At 39.1% G+C, this 12,018-nt stretch overlaps 1 protein-coding gene and 1 long non-coding RNA gene across 3 annotated transcripts; one reads left to right on the forward strand and one right to left on the reverse strand.

Annotated features, from left to right (window-relative positions):
- Positions 1–2,848: 2,848 nt before the first annotated feature.
- LOC124866222 (C-type mannose receptor 2-like) lies at positions 2,849–10,454 on the forward strand. 2 transcript variants are annotated; one of them, XM_047361919.1, is made up of 6 exons: positions 2,850–5,154; positions 5,680–5,722; positions 6,577–6,930; positions 7,743–8,072; positions 8,152–8,249; positions 8,454–10,454. In XM_047361919.1, exons 1-6 carry the CDS (start codon positions 5,134–5,136, stop codon positions 8,595–8,597), a joined length of 990 nt encoding a protein of 329 aa, XP_047217875.1. In that variant the 5' UTR covers positions 2,850–5,133; the 3' UTR covers positions 8,598–10,454. The 2 variants fall into 2 exon arrangements, with proteins under 2 accessions (XP_047217873.1, XP_047217875.1); XM_047361917.1 differs by having other exon boundaries at positions 2,849–5,154; positions 7,743–8,249.
- LOC124866223 lies at positions 6,794–7,870 on the reverse strand. The gene is made up of 3 exons (XR_007037751.1): positions 7,485–7,870; positions 7,162–7,387; positions 6,794–7,052 (listed from the first exon to the last, which is right to left on the reverse strand). It is a non-coding gene; the product is annotated as an uncharacterized LOC124866223 (long non-coding RNA).
- Positions 10,455–12,018: the final 1,564 nt, after the last annotated feature.

Here is a 12,018-nt window from a genome sequence, read left to right on the forward strand (position 1 = left end):
CAGCACGCAGAGTCTGATGATGTGTTTTTACCGCATGTCAAATGTGTTTTGGGACTTTTTAGTTAAGTTAATTCTGCATTATGTTATCTTTGCTAAGATTGTGGATCATCTGTATTGTCATGGGAACATTCAAGCAGTTGACAATTAGCCACAGTCATTATTATCATTTTAATAATTATAAAGAGCTTTACAAACCAAAGAGCCGTGCAGGTGATTAACAGATAAAATAGAAATAAAAACAACTATTTAATTTAAAAAAAGACAATCATTAAGTCGGCCTTCTATCACCTGAAGAACATTTCCAGGATTAAAGGTCTAATGTCCAGCAGGATCTGCAGAAACTCATCCATCTGTTTATCTTTAGTGGAACTGATCACTGCAGGTTCTTCACAGGTCTCCCTAAAAGGTCAATCAGGCAGCTGATCCAGAAGCTGCTGCCTGGTCCTCACTAGAACCTAGAAGGTAGAGAACATCAGCCCAGTTCTAAAGTCCTTCCACTGAGTCTCTGGACCTCAGAGAAGAGACTTTAAAATACTTCTGTTAGTTTATAAGACACTGAATGGCTAAGCACCAAAATACATGAAAGATCTTTTGCCTTCCAACCTTCCAGACCACTCAGGTCTTCTGGTTCCAGTTTACTCTGGATCCCCAGAACCAAAACCAAAGATGGAGAAGCAGCATTCAGTTATCCTGCTCCACTAATCTGAAACAAACTTCCAGCAACCTGCAGAAATCCTGAATCCCTGAGTTACTTTAAATCAAGGTTAAAACCTATTGGTTCTTTTTAAACAATGAACTAAAACATCACTAATTTCAGTCTGTGGTCCAACTTTTCTTCACCTGCCTTCATTACCTACCTTGATCTTTAATCTCTGCGTTTTCTGTTCCTCTGGTCTGTTCATGTGAAGTACTTTCAATTGTCTTTGAATTGTCTTATTAAAAGTAAGATTTAACCTAGAAACATAGCAGCAGATTTAATATGTCATATCAGCTTTTATTAAAGTGAAATCCAACTGTGCAACTTTGCATTATTTTATGTTTTTTCCAGAAAGAAAATCTGGAAAAAATGTCACTTTTCTATTCTATGGGCTTTAAGGGGTAAATCCCTTAATGTTTACACAAAAATGTGAAAATATTGTAGATTTGTTGTTCATTTAATGTCTGGGTTAAAAAATGTTAACTCATCTTCCTCCTCTCATTGTGGCAGCTTGGAAACATCTGCATGTTTATCTCAGCCCCTCCCCTCAGGCAGGTGGCTGAGGAGCAATCAGAGCGAGACCACCGGGCTCAGAACCTGCTGAACCCGAGCTGCACTCTGTAGACTCTCTCGCTACACACTGACCTGCACTAAACACTTCACCCTCCAAAGGTGCAATATTACAGACTACCTCTGTTTTAACGTATATTTAGCCCTTTGCAAAGTTCATTTCAGCTTCACTATTTACCTGTGTATTGTTTTTGCTCTTCGCTGCATATATTTTTATTCTATTGTTATATTTAGCCTTTTTTTTGTTATACTCAACTTTCCTTTATTAGGCTTCTTAAACCTGTTGGAGAAAAACATTATTTTCTAAAGAAAGAGAACGTTGATAACCATTCAGTCAGCTTTATTAAATTAGTCTTTTAGGGAGACAGATTTATTACTGAGCAGAGCTGAGACCAATCTGATGAGACAAAGATCGACACTTCCTTATATCAGCTTAGCATTAACCCCATGTGGCCTGGTACTACTTCTAGGAAGAGCAGATGTGAGAATCAACCTAACCTTCACGCAGACATCTGGACTCCTCTGCAGCGAAAGTTCTTGTGCTGAACCAGCAGGTGATCCAGGGGCAGGAAGAGAAACGAAACACCTTTCGTTCAGGCACATTTCTTCTTTAGTTTGTCAATGCAGTGGAGATGACCAACAGGACGGAGCAGAAGGGAAGGTGGAAGCCATTGTCAGGTCAGACGTATCGTCACCTCAGAAGGACAAAAGCATTTTAAATTTATTTTATAACAAACCTTGAACCTGAGTCTGAATTTCGAACCATGTAAATGTGAACTGGTGTGACAATAATGCTTTTATCTCATAGATGGAACCCAAGGCCCAGAGCTTCTCTGTTGTGCTGTTTCTCTACATCAGGCCACTTGGAGCTTCTACTGACTTCTCTTTTACATAGAAAGTACTCCTGGCCCGTTGAAACTGTCTCTGTGGCGGCTGGTTTCTGCAAAAAGTGCTTTGAATATCCACCATCATCTCCACAGTCTTGAGTGGGTTAAGTTCCAGGTGGTTCTGACCACAGCAGTGGACCTGCCGATCCACCGTCTGTCTGCATGCAGACTCATCACCGTCCTGGATCAGTCCAATAACAGTGGTGTCATCTGCAAACTTCAGGAGTTTCACAGACGGGTCCACTGAGGTCCAGTCATTAGTGTAGAGGGAGAAGAGGAGTGGGGAGAGAACACACCCCTGGGGGCGCCGGTGCTGATGGTTCTGGTGCGGGAGAAGATGCTCCCCAGTCTCACCTGCTGCTGCCGGTCCTTCAGGAAGCTGGTGATCCACTGACAGGTGGAGGCTGGGACGTTGAGCTGGGTGAGCTTCTGGTGGAGGATGTCTGGGTTGATGGTGTTGAAGGTCGAGCTGAAGTCTACAAACAGGATCCTGGCGTACGTCCCTGGATGGTCGAGGTGTTGCAGGATGAAGAATAGTCCCAAGTTGACTGCATCATCTGCCGACCTGTTTGCAAAGTAGGTAAACTGCAGGAGGTCCACTTGAATTTAATCACTGATCAGCAAAGTTTTACATTTTCTCAGGGAGTTTTAAACTTTCCTAAAAAGAAGACATTTTTATTTCTGTTTTTTACATTTATTCACCCAACAAACCTGCAAAGTTTACTACAGGGTGTACAGAAAAGTGGTCACTTTGACTTCCATCTGTCTGATCGTATGCCTGCCTGGAGGTCACTCCTCCAAAGTCAGCTGAGTTTGTAGTCTTTGGATTTGCATCATATTACATGCCAATGAGTTTTAGGGAGTCCATTTCTTCAGAGAAAGAAGACAACATGATCAAATCAAGGTTGTTTGGCTATTAGTAACAATTAACAATTATAATTTTCAATTATTAACAAAATTACAAGTAAAATGAAAATCTAGAAATCAGGACCTGATCATGAATCATTAGCTAAACAACTTAAAGTCTGTCACGTATTGTCCTGTAAATGGCAGCCCCATAAGGGGGTTGTATTATAGAAATAGATCATTTGAGCGCTGGCGTTCGGCAACAGCAACTCTGCACACATCGAATAAAGAGACAACTTCTCTCTAAAATATGAGGATTTATTAACAGAAACAATTCAACTTCAAGTTAAAATATTTCAATAAACAAACTCTTTATTTGGTTAGAATAATTCAAATAAACTCCCAGGAAAATCAAGGAATAAAGAAACTAATAAACTATAGAACAATGAAGGAACAAGGGAACCAATAAAATGATGCACTGATGTCACCGTTCAGTGTGGATATTCATGTTTAGGAAACAAGATTTATTTTGAGGAATTCGGGTATATGGGTTGTACCAGTACCCATACCAGTACTAGTATGTGTTTTTATCCAAATGATCTCCACCCCTATGGGTCTCACAAACACATGACGGTTGGGCTGGAATGTTCTTCAGCCAGAAATAAGGTTCTGATGGAAATTAATAGTTGAGACGAAACCTTAAATCAAGTTTATATAATGGAAACAGACAAACGTAACAGAACCAGGCTATGTACATATTTTATGTCTGGGCCTTTCTGACGGTCCAAACAGGCCCCGACTTGGACTCAAATTTTACTGTTTGTGTCCTGAATTGTTTGTGTTTTCACAATTTCCTTGTTCTTTAGGTCTCGTTATCTTCAGTTTATTTCTCTGTGTTCATTGAGGTCTTTCCATATTAATTCATTCCTTTGTGTTCCTTAGACAGAAAAACATTTGATCCAATTTGAATAAATAACTGAATCTGACTTCACTGTTCAATGGTTACGATTAATTGGAATGAACCTGACGACATGTGTTGTGAATTGGCGCTATATAAATAAACTGAATTGAATTGAATTTAGTTTCTTGGTTTACTTCGTGTTTTGTTCTCTGGACATTTATTTCTCTTAGATCTCTATTTATTTTTTCTCCTTGATGTTCAGCTTCCTTTGTGTTAAATAGTCTCCCTCCCTCAGCTTCACTGCCTTCATCCCGCCACAGCTGCTCCACATCTCCACTGATTAACTCATCTGGTGCCTTTGTCAGTTTCCATCCCTGCCTCAGTGTCTAAGCTCCTGGTTTTCATTGCTCCTCTCTGGATCTTCTCTTACACCGCCTGAACTCCATGAACACGTTTTCAGGCAATATTTGCAGAGTGAAAACCAAGAATATACCGAAAAACATGGATTTATAGAAGAAATCAGAGAAGTTCCTGTAATGGTTGTGTTTTAAATATAAAATGTTCTCTGTGCTGATTTACCAGGAGAGCCTTCAATCTGAGCACTTTCTTATCCAAATGATGATAATGACAGCATTAAGCAAATAACTGTGAGCTGCTGGTGCAGATCGCTCATACTGTTTCCACTCAACCTCTTCACTCTATGCAAAAACACCTGAGACGGAAGTTCAGCTGAAGGAGGAGAAGTTGTTTCAAATAGTGGAGAAAAAACCTTTAAATGACATCAGATTTAGATGTTTCTCATTCAGCAGCTACTTTTATCTAAAACATGCAGGACAAGGTTGGATCTTTTGCTTTAGGGGTCAGACCTGAGAGTCAACCATTAGGTTTTCCAGTTCAACCCTTTTCTCACCTCATTTAGCTCTGGTTCCTACTGGTTTCTGACATCTTCTTCCCCTCCCAGCTGCATTTGAATGAATCGTTAGGTATGTTTTCTGTTTGCATCCAGGATCGACTCTCAGCATCTTTTAACCAAATGGGCTCTGATTAATGTCTGTGTCTGGTTTTACATGCAGCCCTCGGATCAAAGAGGACTGGATGGACAGACGTGGGACTGGGTGGACAGACGTGGGACTGGGTGGACAGACGTGGGACTGGGTGGACAGACGTGGGATGGGATGGACGTCTGGAAGGATTTATAAAAGACGGATGGTTTAGACGCTTTGCTCCTCAGGATGAAATCTCTTCTTATTCAGGTTTGTGAGCCTTTGATTGGATTCTATGAATACATTTAAACATATTTAAAGGTTTATTAAATAGTAATTATATGAAACAATGTTGAAAAAAACTCTTAAAGGTTTAGTAGCAGAGTTTAACAAATATTTATTTTTGAGAAAGCTTTGAACTTTAATATTACATTTACTAATAATTTACTGCTTTAATAAATAGTTATAATAAAGATTGGCCATAATTAATATTTTTTATGTCTTGTTTTTTACAGCGTTTATTTGTCAAATCTTGTCATTTTAAGCAGCAACTGAATCAAAAATGTTATCAAAAGGGTAAAGAAACTATTAAAAGTTAATAGAAACAGGTAAAACTTTCAGGTTTGTGCATAAAGCAGCTGCTAAAGTTTTCATTTTATTTTCTTTATATCTATTTTTAGCAGCATTTCTATAAGCTGGAGATTTTCATACGGATGAATAATCTTCAGGTTCTCAGGCTGATGTTCGTGCTTCGCTGATGTTTTACTGTGAATATTTGTTTTTTCTTGTCCTCAGATCTCAGTCATGAAGAAACATGGACTCCTCCTGGTGATCGCAGGTCTGTGATTCTCTATCCTTTGCGTGGACTTTAAAAACACCTACGATGTTTTCTGAGGCCCACAGAGATCTTTCCAAACACACATGTCCAGTCTGGTCATAATGTTTAGCTCCTACAGCGTTTAAACAGTTAAACTCTATTATTCAAACAATCTGACACAAATGTTCCCAGATCTTTCCATAATCCAGCAGCAGAGATGTCTGAGTGAGTCCAAGTCGGAGCATGTTTGGACCATCAGCGAGATCAGAACATAAAACAGGCAGCCTGGTTCTGTTTAGTTACTCTTTTCTGCTGCAGATGGTTCCATTATATAAACATGATTTAAGGTTTCGTCTCATCTGTTAATATCCATCAGAACCTTATTTCAGGCTGAAGAACATTCCAGCCCAATCATCATGTGTTTGTGGGACCCATATGGGTTGAGATCAGGCTGGGTGGGTACTGGTATATATATCAGCAACACCAGTCTGGCATCCTTTGTGGGCCTTAGATTAATCTCAATTTCGAAAATAATTTTCAAAAATTCAATTGCACAACAGATCCAGGACCCATATGGGACCCACTTTGTATCCAGAATTATCCCTCATCAAACCTCCCGTATAAAAACATTTAACTTGGTGCCATTTTTTTAAATCTAGGATAATCCTGCATGGGACCCTTTTTTTGACCCATAAGGGGACCCGTGTTTCATTTTCCAACACTTAAAGCCCTTCTGGACATCAATCCAGGAAGAGTTGACCTGGCTGTCCCATTTCTGGTTCTGAATTGTCCAACAGTATGGTGGCCTCTACATGTCCTCAGCAGCTTGTCTTTCATCTCCGCTGGTAAACACCTCACCATGCTTCATCTCTCAGGTCTCCTGGCCATCTGTGATCTTCAGTCGGATCAAACCATTCAACAGTTCCGATACGTTGGCCTGATGAAGAACTGGAATGATGCTCAGACCTACTGCAGGGAGAGGTTCTCCGACCTCGCCACCATCCAGAACTCTGCCAACAGCACCAAAGCCCGGCAGGCAGCAGGAACCTCCAAGTTCTGGATCGGACTCTTTAATGGCACCTGGAAGTGGTCTAAGGATACGACCCGCTCTTTGTTCGCCATATGGTCCAGCTATGAGCCACGGGGCGGGAATTGTGTGACAGTCAATAAATTTGGGTCCTGGTCCACCAATGACTGTGAAGAGCTGCATCAGTTTTTATGTTATCAAGGTGAGTCTGATTGATCAACATGGATTAGTTTCATTGTTCTCTCTGGTTTTATCCTGACATCTGCTCTGTTTGAGTTCTTGTAGAGTCGCGGTTCCTGTAAAATTAGCAAAGTTTGGGATGTCCTGGGAAAGCCGGAAATTAAAATTTTAACAATTCCATAAACCAAATAACAACAAGGATATTATAAAGCTTTTTGTAAATTAAAAAAGGAATAAATCAGGACACCTTTACCTTTCTTCCCATTCCAGATGAGCAAAGCCTCAGACAGAGGTCTTAATATGAGGTCCTCAGGGTTCTAACATCATTACTCAATGTTTTGAAGGAGGTTTGTGCTGTTTAAACCTCAGACCTTTAGTTTGGTGCTCCTGACTGTTGAAGTGAGAGGGAACATCATGGTGAGATCCAAAGAGTCTTCAGGAAGGTGGTGGGTAGGTAGGTGGTTACAAGAACTATGTTCCTCCAATCAAAGAGGGGTAAGAGTAGCTATTAGAGGGCTGGGGTGTCCTAACTTTTTTCTCTGAGAGAAAATGCATAAATTTTATGGAGGAACTCACTTTTTTCCATAAAAGGATCCCTCCAATCTCTTCTGACTGGATCCTGCTCAGATTTCCTCTTTGCATAAGAATTCCTCCCTGATTCTCCAAACCGAGACCACTGTCCCCTGCAGGGAAGATACTGGCTATTCATAGATGCTCCTCTGAATTAAAAGAAAATGTACTTTAAGAATATTTTCATTATAAAATGTGCTGATTTTCTTTCTTTTGACCATTGCACCTTGTTGAATTTAATATTTCTGATTTGTTTATCAACAGGTGAAGCTCTCCATAACGTCCTGGTGGACCAGAAGATGACCTGGTCGGACGCTCAGTCTTACTGCAGGTCCAAATACACAGACCTGAGCAGCATCAGAACTTATGCAGAGAACTCTGCGATGACTCTTCTGCTGCCTTATTGGACAGACGATGCATGGATTGGTCTGTACAGATCCGACTGGGTCTGGTCAGATGGCAGCAGCGCCTCCTACCGGGTTTGGGCCACTCAGGACTCGATTGAACAGGCGAACTGTGTGATGGTGGACTCTTCTTCAGGTAGCTGGTCCCGGCGGCCCTGCAGTGAGAACTATACCTTCCTCTGCAGCACAGGTGGGTTTTCCTTCAGCATCTCTGCAAGCTATGATCCTGCCAAGCTGATGTTAGCCGGTGTTTCTGGGTCTCCCTGCAGAAGTCATACCTTCAGTGATGAAGTCGGTGAAGATTCGGCTGAAGGCAGCATCTGCAGACCTGAACGACCCTGTAGTGCAAGAATCCATCCTTCAGCAGGTCAGACAGAGCTTATCTGGGACTTTCAGAGAAATGCATCTATTATTTTAAAACTCTTAAGCAGAAAAATGTGGAAATCTTTCATTAAATTCAGTGATTCTTACATTTATTTTGTCTCCTATTTGACTGATATTTGACTGATGAGTTTTTAATCAGATGTTTTGATCAATGAGGACTTTATTTTAATGGGAGACTGTTTTACAGCTGAAGCAGAAGATGGAGGACCAAGGAGTAACAGAGGAGGTGAATCTGAGGTGGAAGGTCCAGCCTGAGGGGAAGGTTTTCCACCGAGAGGACAAGACAGCGCCCCCTAGTGTCTGCAAGACGGACACGTGTGACACAACTTAACACCAACAACTAATTATTTCCTTTTCCTAGTTGCTGTTGGGTCATTTTCTTCTCATAGGTCTTGCTTTGCTTTTCTTTATTACTATTAATTCTAATATTATTCTGTGATATTTCTTTATATGGGAAATAAAGTCACCTTCACAATTATTATTAATAATTAACATTATCTTTCATTAAAGCAGCTTAAAAAATCCAACCTTTCACTTTGTTCAATAGAGAAACATGTTATTAAGAGACAATAACTTTATTACCAGATTAGCATCACCTACACCAATTCCTATGGAATAAACTGAACTGAAGCTTTTATCAGAATCTGATATTCTGATTAGTAATCCATGGCTTCCTGAGGTTTAAACATTTTGTGACAAAAGGCCCATTTATTTCTGGAATCAGGGATGATGACAGAAACACTCCAACAGAGTAAAGAAGCTCTGGACCACATCCTAGCTCCTAGCTTCCAGCTTCTGCAGTTCCTCAGGCAGGTAAGAAGGATGGGATTTATGATGGCAATGTTAGAACGACTCTTTGTTGCATTGATTGATTCATTGGTTCTGTGATTGGATCTGTTGATGCATTTTTGTTCATTTTTAAACTCATTGTGCATAACTCATAAATATCTTGAGCTTAGGAACTTCTTAGTGAGTGAAGGATTTATTGTTTTGATCTCATTTAAAGGTTTAATTACATTCACAATTTGTCTTTGATTGATAAGGATAAACCTGCAAATTTAATAAAATAGTGATTAAAATAAGTTGCCATAACTGAAACATCGGAATGAGGAGCACCTCCATTCTTTTTATTCTTCCTTACTGTAAGTTTATCAGTGGTTTTCCAGAGTTTTCTATTGTTCCTGTTTCATTTTTAATCATATCTAAGAAGAAATGTGCTTTTGCTCTGTAGTCACATTATTCCTGAGACTTGTAAATATCCTTTGATATTTAGGCCTGATTTTAAAGTCCATACTGTGTCATTAGGAGGGTAAGCTCTATTTTCCTTTGTGCTTGTATAACAAGGCTTTTGGATAGTTTCAACAAACTGATTTAATTATTGATTGATATTAAATTACCTTCACAGTTTGTGACCAGAATTATTTCATTACATTTTACATGTTATAATTCAAATAAATATCACCATACCTGAAATATGACACTGATTAAAGTGTGAGGCCTGAATTAGTCTAAGAAAGCTGGTTGAAACTGAGGAGGTTTCTGTAATTCAGGACATCCAATTAAAACCCGCATGTTCCTCTGACATCAGTAGAAATATGGACATCATTTTTAGGAGTACTAAAACAATCCAAGTAATATGATGATGCTAGACATCATGTGTGGAAGTTAGAAACCGGGATATTCATCAGAAGAGACGTTTAGGAGCCTTCAGAAGATCTCAGAATATCTAATAAAATCACATCCAAATAATCTACTTCCTTCATATGAGATAAAAACATTTTTTCTCATTAAGAGATTCTTGAAAACAATTCAAATATTAATCCAACACAACTAGTGGTTGGTAGGGTGAGTGTCCTCCTTCATTAATGCTACAGAGACCTGCAGAGGTTTATCTAAAGCTTGGTTCACATCATCAACACGTACATCTGCTGAGACTGACGGCCGCAGCGCGGACAGATGGATGCCAACGCTGGATTTTAACCGTCCAATCAGAAGTCACAACTTCACACAGATTAATAATTCTTTAATCTGCAGACAGATTATTTGACGTAAAAACAGACTGAAATATGAAAATATCACAGTTTGCTTTATGAGATGAATAAATGTACGTCGGGACTGTCGCCTCCTGACATGAGTCGCTTTTCTATTTCTAGATAGAAACAGAAAACCTAGAAGTGAGTAACTGTTTCTAAACAATCAGTTAAATCATCATCTGATGTAATCATCAATTAAATCAGTCATTTAATGAAATTATGGTCCGCCTGCATTCATTTGACTTGTTTAAACTAGAAGAGTTCAGAGAACGTTGGATTGCATTTAGATTCTTGGCGGTTATAACAACCAATCATAATGTAGTAATTATGCAGCATGAAGTCATCGTTTTGTGAGGTTAATTATAATTCAAGAAATCTGCAGTAACAGCCGAATAAGAATAAAAATGACAAAATGTGGGAAAACAAACGAGCGATGATCAGATCTAGGTTTCAGAGATCTATACCTCCTGATCTGGACTCATTCTGGGCTGCGACTCATTGAGGCACCAAGCAACAGATTAACTAAGAACTGAAGTAGTAAAGTTACAGGATTACATCAAACATATAATGATACTGATAAAATTTGTTACATATTTCTGTGGTTAAAAAAAAACAAAAATGTTTGTCTAAATATTTTTTTTCTGCTATGAAAAAGGAATTGATTATATTGCAGTTAATATACGGAGGATCAAACATGACCAAATAATAATAATAGTAATATAATAATAATAATAATGACATGCAGAAAAAGAAAACTGTTTGGAATAAGAAGACCTTGAAAGAAGTATTCATAATTTTATGCTGCTAATAATTAATGATATTTATGACAAAGTCTTCTTGGGTTTTCTAATCTGTCCCACTGGTTCTTAGCGGCATACAGCTGACTGACTAATCATTTTAGTTTTTGGATTATTATAATGTTTTTCATCCATAATTTCTATGGAAAAAAATGATTACTATTGAATGTGGTAAATTTAAACTTTAATGTCTTTTATTTTACTTTTGTGGGTTTTTAAAGTTGCTTTTTAATTATTTCAGGGTAAAAATGTAATTTGTGTGTTTTTGAGGTATACCTGTTAGACAGGAGGGCTGCATGGTACCACAGTTTCTTAGCTCAGTTGCCATGGAGCAGGAAGGTTGTGGGGCTTGAATCCTGGATGGCCTCTCTCTGCTTGGTCTCCGTGGGTTCTCACCGGGTATTCCAGCTTCCTCACACAATGCAGGCATGTTAGGTCTTTTTAAATTGGCCTTAGGGGTTTGTGAGTGTGTGCATGGTTGTTTTTCATGTGTTGGACCGGAGACCATTCTTGGATGTACCCCATCTCTCCACAATAACTGCTGCAGATAGGCCCCGCCCCCTGTGGGCCTGTACTGATAAGCAGGTGTAGATAACAGATTAATGGAGTTTTGATAAGTATCTAATGTTTCTTTGTGATTCCAGCAATTGACCTGTTTCTCTTTTTAATGTCATCATGGATTTTCTGTAAATTCACATTACAGGTCACAAAAAACAAACGATCTGCAGCTTTTAATTTTACACAAACAATTTGATGTAAAACTCTTGTTAATTATTTGTCTCCTAATAGGTCATGATTGGTCCTCCGTATTTCCCACTTCCTCCTCATACAAAACAACCTGCAGCTTTAAGTTTGATAGAAGCACAAATTAATTAGTTTTTTTCATGTTCTTCATATCTGACTGTGGTCCTGCAGCGCCCCC

The sequence above is a fragment of the Girardinichthys multiradiatus genome, chromosome 3 (genome assembly GCF_021462225.1).
Source record: "Girardinichthys multiradiatus isolate DD_20200921_A chromosome 3, DD_fGirMul_XY1, whole genome shotgun sequence".
NCBI classification, from domain to species: Eukaryota; Metazoa; Chordata; class Actinopteri; order Cyprinodontiformes; family Goodeidae; genus Girardinichthys; species Girardinichthys multiradiatus.